At 42.6% G+C, this 21,865-nt stretch overlaps 1 protein-coding gene across 2 annotated transcripts in view; it reads right to left on the bottom strand.

The window, feature by feature from the left end:
* Window positions 1-10,747: 10,747 nt before the first annotated feature.
* LOC118653905 (amine oxidase [flavin-containing] A-like) overlaps window positions 10,748-21,865 on the bottom strand; it is a 60,373-nt gene continuing 49,255 nt past the window's right edge. The window contains exons 10-15 of one of the 2 annotated variants that reach the window (XM_036304855.1): window positions 20,597-20,650; window positions 17,677-17,734; window positions 16,245-16,342; window positions 14,238-14,349; window positions 13,989-14,045; window positions 10,748-13,060 (exon numbers count right to left, since the gene is read on the bottom strand). In XM_036304855.1, the coding sequence (XP_036160748.1) occupies window positions 12,914-13,060; window positions 13,989-14,045; window positions 14,238-14,349; window positions 16,245-16,342; window positions 17,677-17,734; window positions 20,597-20,650 (526 nt within the window). In that variant the 3' untranslated portion in view covers window positions 10,748-12,913. Of the gene's footprint in view, window positions 13,061-13,988; window positions 14,046-14,237; window positions 14,350-16,244; window positions 16,343-17,676; window positions 17,735-20,596; window positions 20,651-21,865 lie in introns of those variants that run through there. The other variant, XR_004966917.1, reaches the window with a different exon arrangement.

Here is a 21,865-nt window from a genome sequence, read left to right as displayed (position 1 = left end):
ACTACATTGCATTGCCTATGCCCTAGGACAGTGGTCGGCAAACTGTGGCTCGCGAGCCACATGCGGCTCTTTGGCCCCTTGAGTGTGGCTCTTCCACAAAATACCACGTGCGGGCGCGCACGTACAGTGCGATTGAAACTTCATGGCCCGTGCGCAGAAGTGGGTTTTTGGCCTGGGCGAGTCTATTTTGAAGAAGTGCTGTTGATATTTGGCTCTGTTAACTAATGAGTTTGCCGACCACTGGCCTAGGAGACAGAATTGAGACAAGCATAGGCTCCTTTCTGTCTCACAGGGACTGACCACACAGACCCAGTTTTCCTAGACATTGATTCATGAAGGATGTTATCTGCCAAGTGCTTGAAATCACCCATCTAATGCTAAACAATCTTCATCTTTTCCCAATACTGTCTTCTCTTTACCTAACCTGAAATTTCTACTGTGGACAGATTTATATGGGTGGCTGAGTGGGAGGGGTGCAGGGGATGGAGGAGAAAGTTGGCCCAACTTTGAGAAGCCAGGGGTGTCCTTCCTGGGTGTGCCCAGTGTCAGTCCTAGCCCTTTAAGTGAGCCAGAGTGAGACTGGATTTCTTTCTTTCTGTGCTTGTTAATACTGATTTGTTAATTTTGTATTTCGCCCTGATCTCCAGCTTCCCCTTGAGACTGGGCATGCCATAAATGATCGAGTGAAATAAATAATGAATAAATGCTTCTCTCTTGGATTCCAATTTAAATCCAAGGAGCCCTGGTGAGATCTGAGGACTGGTCCTGTCAATTACTCCTTCCAGACTGACCTCTGGTTACTAATTGGCTCATTTACATTCCTTCTTTAGAGGACATGTTACAATGGGAGTAAAATAATTAAAGAGTAGCAAACCTGAATTTGTGGTTGGATACCTTTGAAGCTATGTCATTACCATTAGGATACCGGCCACTGTATGAAATTGTTGTTCAGGGAAATGACAGTAGATTTTAATTTTCTCCTACAAGTGATGTTTTATAGTAAGAGCAGAATATTAATAACGACCCTTGATCCTTATTTGCTAATATCTCCATGTGCACTAAAAATACTGGCTTAAGGCAGTGATTCCCCAGAAACAAACAGGATTTCATTTGTATGGCATAAAGGGTAACTGGAAGTGAGCAGTTTGGGGGCTCCAGCTACCAAAGACCCTGTACCTTTATCCAGAGAGCTATGGCCTCCAAATCTCCACACACATATAACCCCTTTGCAGTGGGGCCTATCATTTGGGGAGACATGAAATATCATTTAAACAAATATATACGGTATTAGTAGAGGAGAGAAGTAATTTAAGGTGTATTTTAGCAGTAGGAGTCATAGTAGACCACAAACTGATCTTGAATCCTTTTTAAGACCAACATTTATTGTTACTGACAGCTTTGCCTGCATTATCCTACTGAATGCTGAGGACAACTGCAGGCTCCACTTAACAGTTGAGACATCATATGTTTAAGACCAAGGTTCAAACCCAGGTCTAACTGACTTCAGAAACCTGAGCTCTTAACATGTATGCTCTTTTAGAAAGGAGCATGACAACAAAGAATCATCTGTTTCTAAAGAAAATTCTTAGGACTGACTAATGTAAATGTGGATGCAGCAATAATAAGTATTTTTAGCTCTGTGCTGAGCCTAAGAACTGAAGCCATCATACTTTCCTATCCCTGAGCTAAACAATATGGGAGCCAGTCAAAATAACTTGGCTACATGTACCAGGAAATACTTGCTTCCGGAATATAAAACTTTGAACTGACAAAACTTCATTATTTATCAAGACTAACTGCTTGCTCAAGACTCACTTCAAGACCCCGAGCTATTTACTATGGCATAGATTTTGCCAATCCCAACCAGTTTTCTGCCTCGCAAAACCGATCTTAAAAACCACCCAGCCCAAGTTGAAACCTCATAAACCTATAAACCCTGTGCTAATTTCTCCTAATGTTTGAGCCACTATTAAAACTTGGTCAATGTGATGTTCCCTTTATTGCAGTAGCTTCCCTGGATCATGTTTCCTGGTAGTCTTTTGGGAGGTCAAGGATTAACCAGTGTCTGATAGGATACTTTACTTTGAGGCTCCGACTCCTAAAGGGGGAGCCTGAGAAGGTTCATATAAGAGCACAACATAGCCCTAACCGTTTGGCTCAGTGGACAGAGCGTCGGCCTGCGGACTGAAAGGTCCCAGGTTCGATTCCGGTCAGGGGCATGTACCTTGGTTGTGGGCACATCCCCAGTGGGAGTGTGCAGGAGGCAGCTGATCGATGTTTCTCTCTCATCGATGTTTCTAACTCTCTAGCCCTCTCCCTTCCTCTTTGTAAAAAACCAATAAAATATATATATATTTTTAAAAAAGAGCACAACATTCATGTACAGGGTGCCAAGGAATTTGGATTAGAGAATAGAAATTTCTGTTCTCTAGATGCAAATTTAGAGTCTCCTTTTTTGCTTATGTAAGACAAATACATTTGCTTCTGGGGATCAGATTTCAATCTTTTTGTATCTAGCAGACAAACTTAAAAAGGCTCTATTAAAGTGTGTGGTGGTAGAGGAGATGGGATTTATTGTTGGGAGCAGGGAAGAGCCTACATGGGTTTAAATAATTAAACATTATACTTATTGCTCCAAGTTTAGGTGCCTGTGACCACAGGGATTTGAGGACAGGCTGATACTGGCATTTAACTCTTGGTTTTCAAGAACATCAAGGCCTGAGTGATACGCTGAATAATGGTCCTGACACAGGTGTTCATGCCCTAACCCTGGAACCTATGAACATATTACTTGACATGACAAACAGGACTCTTCAGGATGATTAAGGAATATAAAATAGGGAGATGATCCTGGATTATCCAAATGGTCCAACATAATCACAAGTGTCATCATAAGAGGGAGGCAGAAGGGTCAAAGTGAGGAACAGGTGAGGCATCCATGGTAGCAAGAGACTGGAGTGATGTAGCCACAAGCCAACGAATGCCAGAACTTCTAGAAGCTGGAAGAGGCAAGAAATGAATTCTCCCCTGGGGCCTCCAGAAGGAACTGGCTTTGTTGCCACCTTGATTTTTAGACCTCCAGAAATAAAATACCAAAGTTTGTGTTGTTTTAAGCCACTATGTTTGTGATAATTTGTTACAAGGAGCAATAGGAAACTAATACAGCCCATACATTAAAATGGCTCACATAGCAGAAGTGGTTGGGCTGCTTGTGAAAGAAGCTGATCTGCCCTCACTCCCTTTGGCCTGTCTGAATTGTTTCCACCTGCCAGTAAACTTGCCTTTAGGACTGCAGCTCTGTCCAGTCTAAATACAAGGCCCATCTAACACTGGCAGCCTCACTGGGCCCATCTAAGGGCCCCACATCTGCATCTCCCATGTCCACTGGTTGATGCTGATAAAATGCTAGCTGGCTGAAGACACATACTGGACAAGCAGACCTCCTTTGCTCATTTTCTGAAAATAAATCAAATTCACTACCAGACCTATTTCGTGTCTATCCAGTTTGGGGCGCATGGTTTCCCAGATTAGATGCGGGTCTTTTAAGGGCAGAGTTGCAGAGGTCTTTTCTGCTTCGTTCCACTGAAATCCCTCAACTAATCTTACAGGACTCTTAGGCAGCATGGAAGATGCCAGGAACTATTAGCTATATGTTTCCGGAATTTGTCTAGCCCAGGATAACATAGGCTGCTTGCGGAACATCTACGATGGTCCCAGTACAATATAGCGTCTAAAAGAAATACAATGTTGACGCCCAAAGTTTAAAGAGTAGTGTAGACCTTTATTGCACCACATGCCTCCTAGCCAAACTTGCCTAAAATCCTCCTAACTTTCTGTCTCCCTATGCCAGTGGTGGCGAACCTTTTGAGCTCGGCATGTCAGCATTTTGAAAAACCCTAACTTAACTCTGGTGCCGTGTCACATATAGAAATATTTTGGTATGTGCAACCATAGTAAAACAAAAATTTGTATTTTTGATATTTATTTTATATATTTAAATGCCATTTAACAAAGAAAAATCAACCAAAAAAATGAGTTCGCGTGTCACCTCTGACACGCGTGTCATAGGTTCGCCATCACTGGAATAGACTGAGCATGTCAGATTCCCCCCTCACCCATCACCCAGCTGGATGCAACAGAAGCTGAGGAACCAAGCAGTTCTAACAACAAAAATCTTCCTGGGAGATTAGGGCAGAAGAAAATCTGTGGATATTAGATATTAAGGTTTTTATTTATGTTGCAACTGGAAAATAAGAAGGACAGGCAAATGTGTTTGGAGGAAATTCTGGGTGGAGGTGATACCTCTTCATTTCCTTCCCTCAAGGATGAAAGAGACTTGAATACTTCAGGATTTCCGTCATAAGGAAACAACAGTGTTTGGCCAGAAGATGGCGCTCTTTTAAAACAAATTTAGGCGGCTCCTTGGCACAAGAGGCTGGGAGATAGTCTCAGCTGATAAATCTCAGAAGGCAGAGAAGGGCTAAGTAGACAGGAACAATAGGAGACTAAAGGGGTGAACAAAGGTCAATGGAGCAAATGGCATTTAACATTCAGAACTGATGATGCTTGTGATTTTCTTTAACATTTAGCCATGCCATCTGATATGATCTGAATGTTTGTGTCCCTCGCCACAAATCTGTATGTTGAAATTCTAACCCCAAAGTTGATGGTATTAAGCCAGTGGTTCTCAACCTTCTGGCCCTTTAAGTACAGTTCCTCATGTTGTGACCCAACCATAATATTATTTTCGTTGCTACTTCATAACTGTAATGTTACTACTGTGATGAATCGTAATATAAATATCTGATATGCAGGATGGTCTTAGGCAACCCCTGTGAAAGGGTCGTTCAACAGCCAAAGGGGTCGCGACCCACAGGTTGAGAACCGCTGTATTAAGAGGTGGGGCCTTTGGGGGGTGATTAGAGGATGAGGGTGGAGCCATCATGAATGGGATCAGTGCCCTTATAACAGAGACCCCACAGAGATCCCCTGCCCCTTCCATCGTGTGATGGAAGCTAGAAGTCCATGAACCAGAAAGTGGGCCCTTACCAGACACCAAATCTGCTGGAGTTTATGGCATTTTGTTAATAGCAGCCCAAATGGATCAAGACACCATCTCACTTTTTATTTCCTTCCTCTGCCCTATGCAGTGTCCTTACCAACTTGCTACACAGTGACTTACAGAGGTCTGAGGACAGATCCTAGAAACCTCCTCTTAAATCTCATGTCCTTCTAGAAACTTCCCCTGCATTCATAGTATTTTATATTTGTGATAGCACTAGCCAGAGCCTAAACAAATTTGTTGCTTGGTATCTACAGTAGATTATGTGCTCCATGAGGTAAATTCTGTCTTTTCACTGCTGAATCTCAGTGGTACCTGCCAGTACATAGTAAGTGCTCAGTATTTGTTGAATGTTTGTAAAAATACAGGGCAATCACTGCTCACAAAAATGTAAAAGTACCTTCTTTCTGCTTCTATTCTAAAAGGTCAATGAATCAGAGCGACTGCTTGTTTGCTACAACCCAAATTACTTCATGTTCCCATCAACTAGATAAGGGCAAGTTCAGGTGTGTCCTATTTATTTTGGTGATAACAACCCATCAAATGTCTCATCATGTTGCTCTGTGGACATTTAAGCAACCCCCTCCCCAGCCATTTCCCTTCTCTTTTTCTTGCTCCCACCCCACCACCCAAGCATACGCCCACACCACTACACTGTGCCAGTTTCACCTACGGATCTTAGTGGTTCTTAGAAAACATCTGAGGCCCATTAAATAGGCAAACATGGTTCCCACTGAGGTGTGGCTGTAAAGGAGTATAAATAAATGTCTTGTATGAGTCATGCATGCACGGAGTGGAGTCTTGCTTGAGTGGCCTGCTCTACACCTTGAAGGAATTCCAAGTTCCCTCAAGCCAATTTGTTCACATGAGGCCCTTAAGCTGCCTTTCCAAACCTGGATCCAGGCAAAGACAACTAGTTCACACCAGCTGTTATTCTGAGACCTGCACTGTAATTCCGAAGAGAATGGCCTTGGTCAAGGGGGGAAACCAAGCCCTGCGCTCTGATAGAGGAAAGGGAGATTGTTCCTGTTACCCAATACCTTCCTTTGTTTCCTGCCAGTTCCTCCAATGACTCTAGGGCAGTGATGGCGAACCTTTTGAGCTCGGCGTGTCAGCATTTTGAAAAACCCTAACTTAACTCTGGTGCCGTGTCACATATAGAAATTTTTTGATCTTTGCCACCATAGTAAAACAAAGACTTATATTTTTGATATTTATTTTATATATTTAAATGCCATTTAACAAAGAAAAATCAACCCAAAAAATGAGTTCGTGTGTCACCTCTGACACGCGTGTCATAGGTTCGCCATCACTGCTCTATGCTAAGGCACATGCTTTGCATTTTATCGCCATCTCGGAGTAGTGATCAGTATAGTTTTAAAAAATTCATTCCATGTTGATGTCCTTCTTACTGGAATTATGTCATAGTCAACAGAGATTAAACACTAAGAGAGTTGTGATTTCTACCTCGTAGGGAGAACGCAGTTTTTCCAATAAACTTCGGCACTGCTCATCCATTCTGACATTGACATAGTAGGAGATAAGCATTGCCTTGGCAAGCACTGGGCGACAGGTTATTTCTTGAGGGAGATTTCGGATCTAAGAGGGCTTTTTTCCTGTCTCTCCCCCACTTCTCTTTTTGTCCTTTACCAGGCCTTTCTTACCTGCTCCAGGCAGTTTTACAAAATGCTTGCTGGTCTTGGCGCTGGTTTCTCAGGAAATCGAAGACATCCGAAAAGGCTTTATCATTCACATGATGTAAAAACAAGCCTTACATTTATTTATGAGATGAGAACAATTTGGACATGTGAGCAAAATCTTCAAATGTGTCTTGATTGGTTAGCAATCTTTGAAAGGAATTTGAATATAAATGATTTTCTGAGGGACAGATACTCTCCAGGTCAACCACAGTCCCCACTACTTCTTGATGTATCATGCCTGCTGCTCATTTTTGGCTGCCTAACTTCCAAAGACTTTAGATGTTGGACGCCTGCTTATGAATGCTTATTCTCCTCCCTCACCCACTTTAATCTTTCTACTAATACTAGTAGCCCTTCGCACGAATCCGTGAGCCAGTAGCTCGCTGCTGCCCTCCAGTAGCTCTCCGCCTGATGCCCCACCCTCCTGTAGCTCCCCTGCGTCTCCACCCCTCATAGCTTGCTGCCCCACCCTCCTGCTGATCTGTGATCCTGTCCTTACTTGGTCGGTCGTTATGTAATAACCATTTGCATATTACATCTTTATTATATAGGATATTGTAGAGGAGGGCTCCTTTATTGAGACAGAGTTTGAAACATTTTCAGAGTTCCTTCTGATTCTTTTTTTCTGTCACAAAAAGAATAGTGCAGAAATACAACCTTTTATTTTTATTTTTTGCCACCCATTTGTTTATTTATATATTTGTCCACACTCATTGAAGCCTCACACTGGCAAGAATCTTTTTTGACAGCCGTGACAAACTGAGGCTGAGGTCATGCTTTGCACATAGTACATGCTAAATAAATATCGGTGGCATGACCAGCTGAAGCTACTGATTTCTCCATGGAGCAAATTTCACGTTCCCCTTCTAGTCCTCCATCTCTCCAAACCTTTATCATCACTGGTTTGAGGGCCAGAGAAGAAGTGCAGGTTGGGGTGAGGCCCACCTCTTCCTTGATGCGAGAAATCTCGGTCTTTGGTGTGATCAGGAATGCTAGTTATACACCAATTGAAGCAATCTAGTGTTTTGACCCCCAGATGCCCTCGAAATGGGTCAGTGAGCAAGGGAGGCCTGAGGAAGGAGCATCTGCCGCCCCTCCTTGCCCAGAAGAGAATGTGAACTTGCTTCTGAGCAGGGCTGCAAGCTGCCGGGCCTTGCCATCAGCAGCTTGAAGGCTTGGGGGGCAATGGGGAAGGATTAGGAGCACGGCAACATTTCATTTCCTGTTCACCCCCACCCCCAAGTGAGGGAGAAACCACACAGCAAACTGAACAAAGAGGCTCCAGGAGGCAGCTGCAGCTGTGGGCTCTGCTGGCATTTCAGGCCCTGAGAAGTGAACTGGGTTCCTCCCGCCCAGCCAGGCCAGGGAGGGGCAAGGGAGCAGCTCCGGGCAGCCTTCGGCATCTGCTGCACCAAGGCCTGCAGGGAGCCTCTTCCCTTATTTGCTGGGCAGACGTGGATGGCGGTGGGTGTGGCTGGTCAGGGCTGTTCCTGGCATCACGGACTTCACCTCCCTGCACTAAGGTGAGTTCCTGACCCTCACTCACCCTGTGAGAGCAACGGCCTTGGGGCAACAGCAACTCCACCCCCATGGGCTGGGGCAGGCCTGGAGGTGAGGAAAGGTTTATTGCTCTGGACCGGCTCCTCTTGATTCTTATCCACTCAAAAGTTTGTTATCTCCAAAGGTCCCAGGAGGGGCACAAACTGCCATAGAGCTGAGGAGGGCGCCCCAGGGAAGTAGGAGTGAGCCTTCCCCAAAGTGGAGGCTGAAGCAGCCATCCGGAGAGGGAACATCCAAGCGTCCAGGGTAGTGGTTCTCAACCTGTGGGTCGCGACCCCTTTGGGGGTCGAACGACCCTTTCTCAGGGGTCACCGAAGACCATCGGAAAACACATATATCATTACATATTGTGTTTGTGATGAATCACTGTGCTTTGTGTTCAATGTGTAACAATGAAATTGGGGGTCACCACAACATGAGGAACTGTATTAAAGGGTCGCGGCATTAGGAAGGTTGAGAACCACTGGTCCAGGGCAAGGGGTCAGGCTGTAAGCACTGGGACTGCCCGGGTCTGAGTGGGCGCTAAGGAGTGTCCAGCGGGACCGGCCCTGCTGGGGAACTGGAAGAAAAGGCCCTGGGCCCTGGGTCCTTGGTGACATTTCTCACTTCCTCCAGTTTGTGCCCTCCGTCTGGGGTGTGTCCCAGCCCAGAACATTCCCTCCCCCTTCTGGTGTGCACTCAGGGCTAGGACAAGGCGGGGGGGGGAGGGCGGGGGGGCAGGAAGAAATGTCTGGCAAAGAGACCCCCGTAGCCCCGCGCCACCACTCCCTCCCTTCTCTACCCAGAGCCCCAGAAATACAACCTTTTAAAAGCAATTACCTTACCGTAAAAAAGAAAAAACCCTTACTATTTGCAACAGCATGGATGGAACTGGAGAGCATTATGCTAAGTGAAATAAGCCAGTCAGAGAAAGATAAGTATCACATGATCTCACTCATTTGTGGAATATAATGAACAACATAAACTGATGAACAAAAACAGACCCAGAGGCAGAGAAGCATCCATCAGACCGTCAAACCTCAGAGGGAAGGCAAGGGAGGGTGGGGTTAAGAGAGCAACCAAAGGACCTGTATGCATGCATATAAGCCTAACCAATGGACACAGACAACAGGGGGTGAGGGCATGAGTGGGGGGTGGGAATGGCAGGGGAGAAGTCAGTGGGGGGGGGGGGGAGGAGACATATGTAATACTTTCAACAATAAAGAATTTAAATTAAAAAAATAAAAGCAATTACCTTACCTAACAGGGACAGTTTCACGTTTTTTTGGGTTTTATTCTATGTATAAAACCCAAAGCTCAAGTCCACAACATCCTTTACATGAGAAAGGGCAACATACGTTCTCACAGCCAGTAAAGTGGATGCTGCGGGGGCCTCTCCCTGGGTCCCCAGCTGCTGGGAATACAAGGTGATCTCAGTTCACAGCTGCCGTTTCTCACCCAAAGTAGCACTCCCCCCCCCCCCCCCGCCCCCAGAGGATGGCTAAGGAAGGGATGTGGAGGCCAGACCCCCTCGCCTCAGTGGGGGAATCCGCTGAGGCCTCAGTTGCAACTGTTTTGAAGGTCAACTCCTGTCCAATTCCGCTTCCTCGCCCCTGTACTTGGGAGTTGTCCTCAATAAACTTTCTGCCCTGACTCTGTATCTCAGAGTCTATTTTCAGGAAACCTAACCTAAGACAAAGGAGTGAACCAAGATACAGAAAGGCAGAGTGACTTGCATAGTCGACTATAAATACTGGTAAGCAACAAATACATAAATCACATGATGCTGCTATGAAAAGAATCATTAGAAGTCAAGTACAACTCACCCTTTTCCAGATGGGGAAATTTAGACAGAGAACTAAATTATTATGAGCTAATTAGGTGAGAAAGCTTCTATCAGACTCTACACCAGTGGTTCTCAACCTTCCTAATGCCGCGACCCTTTAATACAGTTCCTCATGTTGTGGTGACCCCCACCCATAAAATTGTTTTCGTTGGTACTTCATAACTGTAATGTTGCTACTGTTATGAAGCGTCATGTAAATATCTGCTATGCAGGATGAATTTTCATTGTTACAAATTGAACATCATTAAAGCATAGTGATTCATCACAAAAACAATATGTAATGATAGATGTGTTTTCCGATGGTCTTAGGCAACCCCTGTGAAAGGGTCGCTCAACCCCCAAAGGGTCGCGACCCACAGGTTGAGAACCACTGCTCTACACTGACTGATTATAGCCCAGGCAGACAATATTCTAAAATTTAATCAGCCCCCAGGAAACCTAGATAAAACATGAGAGAAAACCAAACTATGAGAAGTTGTAATCAACACAAAGTGGCTTTTTTAAACCCATTATCCACGGACAATGCCTCATTGTAACCTCCTGCCATAAGAAGCCATTTAATCTTGAGACTATCCACTAAACAGAGAAGCCAGGTCTGAGTCAGGGTGGTAGTGCACTTTATTAAGAAATGAAACAGTACCATACAGGAAAAAGCATATTTCAATTGCAAAAAAACAACAACCCACACACACATATGCATAGCCCCACAGGTAGCAATGGGGCACATTTCAGACAGAACATTAGACATCAAGTTCACAACCAAACAAAATGTAGTTTATGATCTTGCAATACTTTTCTTCAGTGTAGTATAAATACTTATTTAATGGTTATGACAAAAAGGATAACATTTAAAATCTAATTATTGATCTTACAATGGAGTAAGGCCAACTCAAGTCTTCAGAACTGTGAAACAGACGCCTTAACAGGGCAACCCACTATCAGCTGCCTGAACTGACTAGTTTCTCTAGTCTCCTAAATTAGCTAAAACACTTTTCAAATGAAAGGCAAAGAGCAGCATAAAAACCCTGCTCTCTGCCCTTAGGATAGGCAAAACAAATACCTTAAGTCCTCACACCAGGGCCATTACTTAATTTTGGACTTATGATAAGGTTAATTATGTAATAAACTTGGGTTGGTTTCCTTTGGCAGTCTTTAATTCCCATTTAATAAAAACTAGATTAGGTTAAGGAGTGTTAGGAGATAACGAGAATATAGAATAAAATGCTGAATATGGGAGGAGAAACAGTCGACTCAACAGCTATAAAACAAACGTGATACTTTGTGGAGGGGCAAACACAATGGTATCACACTGCAATAAAAGCATAAAATAACTGAGGCATATAACTGACCTGATAAAAAATATCTTGAATCTAACTTGTTTAATGTGTGGAAGTATGTTCTTCGATATTTTTATTTAAAATTTTTGGCACATAAAAGAATGTCAGCTATCATTCACTGATGGGCAGGATGGGGTGTTACTGTATATCCATCACTTGCATACCTGAGTTCACTGAATCTTCTCAACTGCTTTATTTGATCACATGTGTATTGATATTTTCCCCAGATGTTTATACTAAGAAAAGAGGTGTCTTGTGGCTGAAACCTTTGGAAGAAGCTTTACATTTCTGACAGACTTTACATGGGAAAGACAAGAGGTAGGCACTAGTCTGGGCCCACACTACTCCTTAGAGAACTTAGTCTTCATATGTGAAATCACTCCATTTCATGCCTTTTATAAAATTTAATACCTAAGGCAAGTGAATTTATAATAGAGCCCTGATTTCCTTTCTGTATCTTATAGTCTAACAAAAAACAACAACAAAAATTCTAATGTCTATTTCAGTTATTTGAGAGAAATTATCATGCTAACATTTACTCTAAGCTAACTATGTTAAAGAGATATTTAAGTTAACAGATCTATAATTCTATTATGGTCATAGGAAAAAAGAAAAAAAATATGCCACTACGGGCCAGGGTCTACCTGAAAGAAAAAAAAAAGAAAAAGAAAAAGAAAAATACTGCTTTCTTGAAATTGGTAGAGAATGTTATCATCAAGGATGAGTAAAGTGATGTCTAGCCATCTTCCAGGAAGAAAAGATGCTTCATGCAGAGCTGTTCAGGGAGGCCACAAGGGGACAACCCTGTCACTAGTTCGCTCTGCTCACCTGGAGAGCTGCAGAAAAGTCACAGAAAGTCAATTTAATCATTATGCCTTGGTAAACACTCTCCTCTTTAAGAAGAAAAATGGGAAAATATACAGGCAAGCTAAGACTGAGGCTAGATGTCTAGAAACTCTGCAGGAATTAGAAGTGGTCAGGAGATTCCTGAGGCAACAACCCACAAAATGTATCCCCGCAACCACTGGTCTACCTCCACTGCGTTCATATCCTATTCCTTCATACTAAGTGGGAGCTGCTCACCCCAGGAAAGTTAAATGTTTCATTTCTGCAATTACCAGGCATTTTATGTTAAAGGGGAGAAAAACAGGTCATAGAAGTTGTTTCTGATGAGCACTTTAACTTGAAACTAAGAAACTGATCACAAGATCTAATACACCAATCAACATGAATTAATCTACACAAATAAGATGGAGCATATTCTCCACTGGCTATTAGGTGGGATTCTATAAGTTGTTTTTACTTTAACACAGACTAAACTAAGGTGTTACAACCAGTGCACTTAACAATAGTCTAATGAGACGCAGCCATTAATTTGTCAACATTTCCCTTCTGATGGTACTGGAAAAGCGTAAGCAGAGAGTGTGCTTCAGGACCGTTCTAGCAGCCTGCACTTGTACACCACAAAACACAGGGCAGACACTGATGTGGAAAACCCAATGAGCTTGAGCAGGCCTGGCACAGAGGGGAGGTTTCTTTCCCAGAAGGTGTGTGTGATTTCAATAGCTGGAACATCCTAGATGAAAGAACACCGTTCATTAGCAGAAGACTTCTGCACTAACAAAGAGGGGCAAAACAAATCTGTAAAATTAGTGCACGAATATGCTTTGGAGAGTGGCACCTACAATTACACCAGAAGCTAGAGGATGAAAGATGCATTTTTCATGTAGTCACTAGTCCAGGGGTGGGCAACCCCTGGCACGCGTGCCAAACATGGCACGCCAGTAACTTTTGCTGGCACGCAAAACCCTCTTATAACCTTCCATTTACAATTTTTTCCTTAATATCGACTTTTTTATTTTTCAGATAAATTCAGTGTAGGTGCATCTTAGATAAATAAATAATTTTACATAACAAGTTATCTTAAAGACCATAGACATGGATTGACGAGAGAGGGGAAGAGCAATTTCTATGCCTCGGCCTTAACTCTCCCTGCCTCCCTAGATCCGACCAGTGTTTTGGTTTCATCCACATACGCTTGTGAATCTTTGTTCTCAGTGATGAATTTTGTTAAATCTCGTAATAGGAGTAGCCTGACGGATGGAAGTAGTAGCTCGTGCATATCTCTGAAGGTCATGAAATATAAACCTGATGTAAAATCTCTGTCATCAGTGATGCAGCAGCAAAAGTCCCACTGATAATGTCAAACGGAGTCAGAAAGTTTTCTGTCGGACTGTCAGTGTACATGTATACATTAAAAAATAAATGTATTTTTCATCATCATAGACTGTGTTTCTGTCGCTCGAATGAATTTTATTATTTCTTCAAGGTTCTTCACATACGTGCACCTTAAGAGATATCAAGTAGGCGTAACATGTTCTCAAAAAATTAGGGTTGGCACGCAGAAGAATTTTGAGTCAGAGATTTTGCTGGTTCTGGCACGCACTCACAAAAAGGTTGCCCACCCCTGGCCTAGTCTCTGGTGATGAAGCTGACAAACTTACCTCTGACTCAGGCTCTTCGATGTCTTGATTTGTCTCTTTTCCCAGAGCATTCAAGATCTGAAAGAAAGTGGCAATGGTATTGTGAAATGAGGTTTTGTAGTGTTGACAGATTCAAGGCCTCCTGGCCACCGATGGGCCCCCTGAGTGGAGTAAGGGGCAGAGAAGTAAACACACAGATTCATCAGTGTCAAGATCCAGAGAGGCCAGATACCAAAATCACTGCTGGACTCAGGAGGGAGGCTCCCTTACCGATCTAGCTGCTCGCTCTCCAGCTTCAACAGCTCCTTCCATGTACCCGCTCCAATGTGTGGCTGTCTCCGTCCCAGCAAAATGAATTCTGTCCACTGGTTCTCGAATTATCCTTCAAGGGAACAGAAAGGTCACACAGTTACCTGAGAAGGCACTGAGGATGAATGAGTCAATTGCTGCCCTCATTTATCCCAGAGAAGGCAGGGTAACTCAAATTGTTTCAAAAAGTCCCATGTGACTCAGCCAAAGGTGAAAGGCTCTTCCTTATTTCCTGGGCCTGCACCCAAGGGTCTAAACTTTCAAGCCAGAGAGAATCAGGCTGTCAGATCACCAATCACTAGAGGTGAGGTTGACCTTTTCCTAGCCATGCAGAATTGGAATCTAAGAACATGCATTAAATCCAGTCAGATTTATTTGCTGTATGTTTTATGTCTGTAGTCCATTCTGCTCTCTACACCATCTTTCCAAAGGGGTGGATTCTGCATGGGATCACATCTGATGGCACACCTCAACCATGCAGGCACTGCCAGGTTGTCAGGAATAACTATACTGGCAAGTAGGAAGACAGGAAGGTTAAATGATTTCTGGCAAAGAAAAGACCTGAGGGGAGCCCGGCCGGCATGGCTCAGTAGTTGAGCATCGACCTATGAACCAGGAGGTCATGGTTTGATTCCTGGTCAGGGCACATGCCCAGGTTGCAGGCTCCATCCCCAGTGTGGGGCGTGCAGGAGGCAGCTGATCACTGATTCTCTCTCTCTCCCTCTCCCTTCCTCTCTGAAATCAATAAAAACACTTAAAAAAAAGACCTGAGGGATTATATGCATGTCTCCTTAAAAAAAAAGACACTCATAGACACACTGTACAGTTAGTGTCTATGAATTTATCTGTAGATTGGCTGAGGGCAGGGTAGCGGGCCTTCTCTTACAGAGAGAGGTCTTGCCAAAGAGAACCACGGAAGGGCAGGGTTGAATGGACAACTGTCCTCTCCGACCTTGTTGGCTTTGACTCCTACCATGTCTGCAGCCACTTTCAGAAAATCTCCCAAGCTGCCCATTTCTATCCCAAAGTCCTTCACCTCAACCTACTGCCATACCTTTTTCCAGCTTAGGAATCTTTTGCTTCATCTATTGCTGATCCTAGTCCCATCTTATAGACTTTAGAACCACTCCAGTTACTAAATCCTGCTATCACTACCAACGAGTATTTGATTCAATTAATAATAAAAAAAAACCCACAAATAATAATCTCATGTAAGGAAAGGGTTAATAAATTCTTCTTCCTCGTGACAAATGTGACCTTCAGTTAACTTTCTAGCTCTGTTCCTTTAAAAACCTGATGAAGGTATAATGCCATCTATGTTATCAGGCAATCCTGCCCTACAATGATAAATTGCATCTGGGCTGGGAAGATAGGCATGGATTGTAAATACCTCGCAGGAGGCTATCATTTTGAGCTTCATTGAGTGTGGTGCCCCTTGCAGGGACCCTGAACACCATGTCTATGAGGTTGAGACAATGGCTCCTATGGGGCTTCTAAGCCAAGATGGACTCCTCCACCTTGGGTGGCTATCACCTCTTCACACCTTAGCTGTATACAATGGGGATGCCTCCCCCTGAAGATGAATATGTCTGTGGCAAGACATGTTTAGCCCATGTCCTTCTATGTAGACTGGTGCCCAGGAACCTGGAGGGGTTGTGTGTGACTAAATGCCTAATTGAGCTCAAGAAGGCCTCTTGGAAGACACTGCAACTTGCAGAATTCTCGCATGTACTGCTGCCATGTGAAATCCTCACCAGTATTCTGCTATTGTTCTATGTGCTGACAGCTATTGTTCTATTGTACCAACATACTTGTTTTTCTATGGACATCTAGAAATATACAAATTGACTACTTAAGACATTAGAAATAGGAATGCTGACTCCTATTTCTAAAATTCCTGTTGAACTTTGCTTATATTGTAAGTTTAGTGTATGTCTTGTATTAATCGATATAGTGTGTGGGTAATACCTTCCATATCGAGTCATAATGCCAGGAGGAAAGTAGGCGGTGTAGCAGCCTCCAGAGTATTGTTCTTCGCACCAATTCTTTTCTTCATAATGCACTGGCTGAAGTTCAATGGGAAGAAAATTCCAAAGGAAAGAGAAAGCTGAAATTCTATCAGTCAACAATGAAGGCTCTTGTGTATTTTACTTGAACAAAAAGTTTACATTTTTTAAAAAGGTGGACCTGTTTTTCTAGCACATTAAGGGAAACATGACAGAACCAAGTAATGATCTTTTGTGAGGTACCATGTATACTTTTGACTTTCTCAACCTCTAGGGGAGACATGAAGCATTTCAATAGCTGGGCACGGGACATCTCCAGGCAGATTCTGAACTCTATACCTAAGTCTACAGGAAATCCCATCAATAATCAGGCCCTGGAAAAGTTTGCTCAAATTTCTAAATTCTCTAAATAGAACAGATGGATGCTTCCCCCTCCACCAGCGCATTACTGCTGGGGGGGGGGGAGGTGGATGGAGAAGGTAGAAGATAAACAGTGTCTGAGAAATACTTTTCTGGAACACTTCTCTAAGCTAGAAAAGTGAATGATAGGAATTCTGATAAAAAAGGGAGAATTAAAGATGAAGACGTTTCTCAAGGGACATAAGAGAACCGCCTATGATTTCCTAACACCTTCTGCAAATTTATTATTTGAACAGTTCAGAGATAATCTCCTAAAAGAGCCCTAAGCTATCTGCTAGGATCTTCAGAAAGAATTACATGCTCATACTTGCTTTCAGTGGTGGATTGAAAGCACTGAAATTCCAAAATGAACTGTGAACTGAGTCTACAAATGGGAAGACAAATTAGCATGACTTTGACCTGAGCAGAGTCTACATTCAGTTACACTGTCAAGTATATACTGCAGTATATAATAATATACAGGCCCTCAGTTCTGGGAACTGATCTGATCTACCCTGGAGATAATGCCTGCAGCTCCAGGCTCTGACTACAATTGGTTGCCAATTATTCAGTGAACATTTAAATACTCCAAGGTAGTGGTCGGCAAACTGCAGCTCGCGAGCCATATGCAGCTCTTTGGCCCCTTGAGTGTGGCTCTTCCACAAAATACCACGTGCGGGCACGCACATACAGTGCGATTGAAACTTCGTGGCCCATGCGCAGAAATCGGTATTTTGTGGGAGAGCCACACTCAAGGGGCCAAAAAGCCGCATGTGGCTCGCAAGCCACAGTTTGCCGACCACTGCTCCAAGGCATGACTACATCAGAAACTGCTTGCCCCTGACAGCAGCTTTTAATGAGCTTCTGTAATTGCTGAAGTGACTCCTCCAGTGAGCATATCCCTGTATACTCTCTCCATAAGACTGTCAGAAAACATGAATCTGCTTTGCTTATTCATTGGAGCAAACCGAGAACCACCTGCTGGGTGTTCTTACGTGTAAAGCTTCCTCACTTCCCAGCACTTTGGAGTACAACTCACAGATTATTTTCTTTCTATAAAAAAGAACCAAAATGTTAAGCAAGTAATAGCGTATGGGCATAGAATAAACACTGTTAGTTCCAGGGCTCTTGCCAGCATTTTACCACGGAAGGTTTTAAGGGAGAGATGAATGCCAGTCCTGAGGTGATGTTATACAACATTAGGTGGCTATTTAAGTTCCAGTACAGGCAGGAAACGTTTGTTTTCCCTTTAAGGAGCTGTTTGTACTAATCACAAAGGAAAGGCAGAACTGGAAGTACTCTCAAAACTACTATTCTCTTGCCTGGTATGGTTCAGTGGTTGAGCTTCCACTCATGAATCAAGAGATCACAGTCAGGGCACATGCCTGAGTTGTGGGCTTGAACCCCAGTAGGAGGCGTGCAGGAGGCAGCTGATCAGTGATTCTCTCTCATTGATGTTTCTTTCTCTCCTTCTCCCGTCCTCTCTGAAATCAGTAAAAATATTTTTTTAAAAAACCTACTATGCTCTGTCTCTCTCTGTCTAATCCAGCAGTTCTGAACCTGTGGGTTGCGACCCCTTTGGTGCTGCTAGACCTCTTTCACAGGGGTCACCTAAGACCATCCTGCATATCAGATATTTACATGATGATTCATAACAGTAGCAACATTACGTTATGAAGTAGCAACAAAAATAATTTTATGGTTGGGTCACAACATGAGGAACTGTACTTAAAGGGCCAGAAGGTTGAGAACCACTGGTCTAATCCAAGCCCCTTATTTTAGAGATAAGAAGGTTGGGGCTCAGTGCACTGAAGAGAGTTGTTCCACATCACTCAGCTAATTAATGACAGGGCTGAGGTTCAACTCTCCTGAGTATCCCACCTGTAATAAGTGCTCAATAAAAATGTATTAAAACAAAATCCATCCTCAGCCTAGAATGGTACCCTCTATGATGTAGATATAGATGACTGATACTCACGTACTTCATATGAAGTTACAAGGAATAATGCCAACATTCTGAGTCGATTAGAAAGCAAAAGTATTGATCATCATTCTGAAAAACTTAATGAGGTTTAACTTATTTTTGGGACATATAATAAAATATTTATTAAAACAGCCCTAGCTGGTTTGGCTCAGTGGATAGAGCATCAGCCTGCAGACAGAAGGGTCCCGGGTTTGATTCTGGTCAAGGGAAACATGCTCGGATTGGGGGCTCGATCCTCAGTGGGGAGGTGTGCAGGAGGCAGCTGATCAATGATTCTCTCTCATCACTGATGTTTCTATCTCTCTCTCCCTCTTCCTTCCTCTCTGAAATCAATAAAAAATATTAAAAAATATTAAAACAGAGTGAAACCTAAAATCTAATCAACCTACGTTGCCTCTAATTTTTCATTCTTGAGTGATAAATCAGTTATAATAGAAATATGAGTCATTATTTACTGTATTTCATATTATTAGTTGAGTCAAGAATGAATTCAGACAAATATATCAGGAAATTATCTTCCCCATTCCTTGCTCCCATTAAAATTAAAAATTTTTGGAAAAGTATGTACTACAAGGATGTTGGAGCAATGCACTGACTGTTTGTTGGGCTCTAAAAATGAGAGAACATATTTTAATGATGGCCAAGAGAGTTTACTATGTAAATCACTTTGCAGTTGAATTCACCCACTGGTTTCTAAATCTGGCTGCTCATAGCAATTACTTGAAAAGCTTGTTAAAAAATACTCTGGCCCCACCTCTAACCTACCGAATCATAATCTATCATCCTCAGAAAAATATATTTTCCAAACATTTTTAAAAATTTAAGTATAGTTATTATATAATCTTATATTGGTTATATTAGTTTCAGGTGTACAATGTAGTGATTTGAAATTTTTATACCGTACAATGTGATCACCTCACTAATTCTAGTAATTATCTGTCATCATGTAAACTTATCACAATATTAGTGACTATATTCCCCTGCCCCTTTTTATCCATCCCACTGCAACCCTTCCCTCTGGCAACCACCCCTTTGTCCTCTGTTCCTATGAGTTTGTTTTGTTTTGTTTTAGATTTCACATATAAGGGAAAGCACATGGTATTTGTCTTTCTCTGTGTGACTTATTCCGCTTAGCATAATAGCCTTTAGGTCCATCCATATTGTCACAAATGGCAAGATTTCATTCTTTTTTATTGCTGTGTAATATTCGTGTGTGTGAGTTGTGTGTGTGCGGGCATACACACATCAAACATTCTAGGAAGATTTTGATACAGTGGGTTCTTGAACTGTTGCTCTAGTCAATGCCATATTCAGACTTATAAAGGTTTTGTCATATAAAAACTTTTGAGAAGTTCAGATACCATTTGGAATCACAGCCAAATGTCTACACTCAGACTGATGTTTATTTTACTATTAACAAAGAGGGGAAGCAGGAAATCCAAACGAAAATGTCAAGCTTAGTATGGCATTAGATGCCATTCCTGGCTTTGTGATAAGCTAGATATGCCTACGCCAAATCATTCCCCATCACTGGGCCCATAATTCTTTCTCTATTGAGTGAGTTGAAACAGGTTGAAACACATATGTATGGATTTTGCTTGTAAAGGGATAATGGTCTTGCAAGGTGATTGGGCCTGAGCCTCTAAAACTTTCTCCACAACTAACATCTTTATGAGTTTTCTCCATCTGTCTTATAGGAAAACCCTGACTTCTTAACTACTGTAAAGTCAACACAAATATGCAAACTAAATTAATATATGCTTATGGGTAAAGACTGTGTTGAGGCACTGTAGCAAAATACAAGAGGTTGATTTATTAAGATTTTGAGAATATTTGTGAATTATTGTTTTCCATAATGCTATGATATTGTTAGCAAACAAAGCACAATAAAAAGCTAACCTGCTGCATATATTTGAGAAGTAAAATCTTACCTTTGGTCTTTTTGGAGTTTAGCGAGGTGGATAGCTTTTCGAGCAAGAATGAAGCTGGAAAGAGAGGTTACATTTGAACAATTAGGTGAGAATGGTTTATCTTAAGAGTTGCCTCTTGTTTTTGCAGTGTTCTTGCCTCCATATACTCAGAATTAACGAAATCTCCCACATCCTCCTCCTATTTATCTCTACTAGAACAAATGCCATGCTGTCTTCAGTCTGCCTCTGTATCCAAAATCCCTCCTGCTAAGCTGTGGGCTTCTAAATGACAGGTGGTGTCCTATTCAATATTTACCCTGAAAGTCTTGCAGTTTTTGGCATACAGTAGGAAATCAAATGACAGAAAAATTAATGTTGCAATAAATTATTATCCTGGTAATAACTATTGCCTTCTGTTGAATACTTTATAAAAGCTGGAAAAATAAATGTAAATAAATTTTGTACTGGATGCCAGAGTGGGTCACCCAGATTCCTCTTCAGGACCAAGCACCCACTGCCTGCAGCTCACAGCTGATTCCACTCTGCAGCAGAAAACTGCCTGCCTCAAGAACCCCTGCCTCTCCCCAGAATGACTAGCTTGGGAGTGCAGTGGGTACCAAGGCCCACCCCCTTGCCTCAGTGCAGGACACCACTGAAGGGTCTTCCAGCTCCAGAGCTCACGGTGGGATGGCTTAGGCCTCCACCAGTTGTCAACATTAGACAACCGAAGGACTTGTATGCATGCATATAAGCATAACCAATGGACATAAGACTCGGGGGGGTAGCGGAGGCCGGGGGAATGTCAAGGGGGGGGGGAAGGAGACATATGTAATACTCTTTGTAATACTTTAAGCAATAAAAGAAAATAAAAAAATAAAAACAGCCTCTCCCTCTGCCTGATGCAGATTCCTTCCCTTCCCCACAGGTAGAAAGCCCCAGGGCACTTCCCAACACACCTCCTGCACCCAAATCTCCTTCTCTGAGTTGGCTTCCTGGGAAACTCACCTAGCACATTCTCCAAATTTAGTAACTTGGTAAAATTCAGTTACAATCTGTTTGCTTCCCTTTAACCAAACAGATTCTATTTATTATACTGATATTACTAATAGCATGTATATTTAAAAGAAGTGAATGGTGACAAGAACTTCCTAGTTATACTATTAGGAGAAAATAATTTTTTAAAAAACTCCAAATGAGTTAAGGGACAATGATATTATATCTCCATTTTAAAAGGTTTAAAATTGTATTTTGTTCTAGCCAAAAAGACAAATAGATCAGGACTTAAAATGC

The sequence above is a fragment of the Myotis myotis genome, unplaced genomic scaffold (genome assembly GCF_014108235.1).
Source record: "Myotis myotis isolate mMyoMyo1 unplaced genomic scaffold, mMyoMyo1.p scaffold_m19_p_4, whole genome shotgun sequence".
In the NCBI taxonomy this organism is placed as follows: domain Eukaryota; kingdom Metazoa; phylum Chordata; class Mammalia; order Chiroptera; family Vespertilionidae; genus Myotis; species Myotis myotis.
This window is presented reverse-complemented; position numbering and strand designations above follow the sequence as displayed.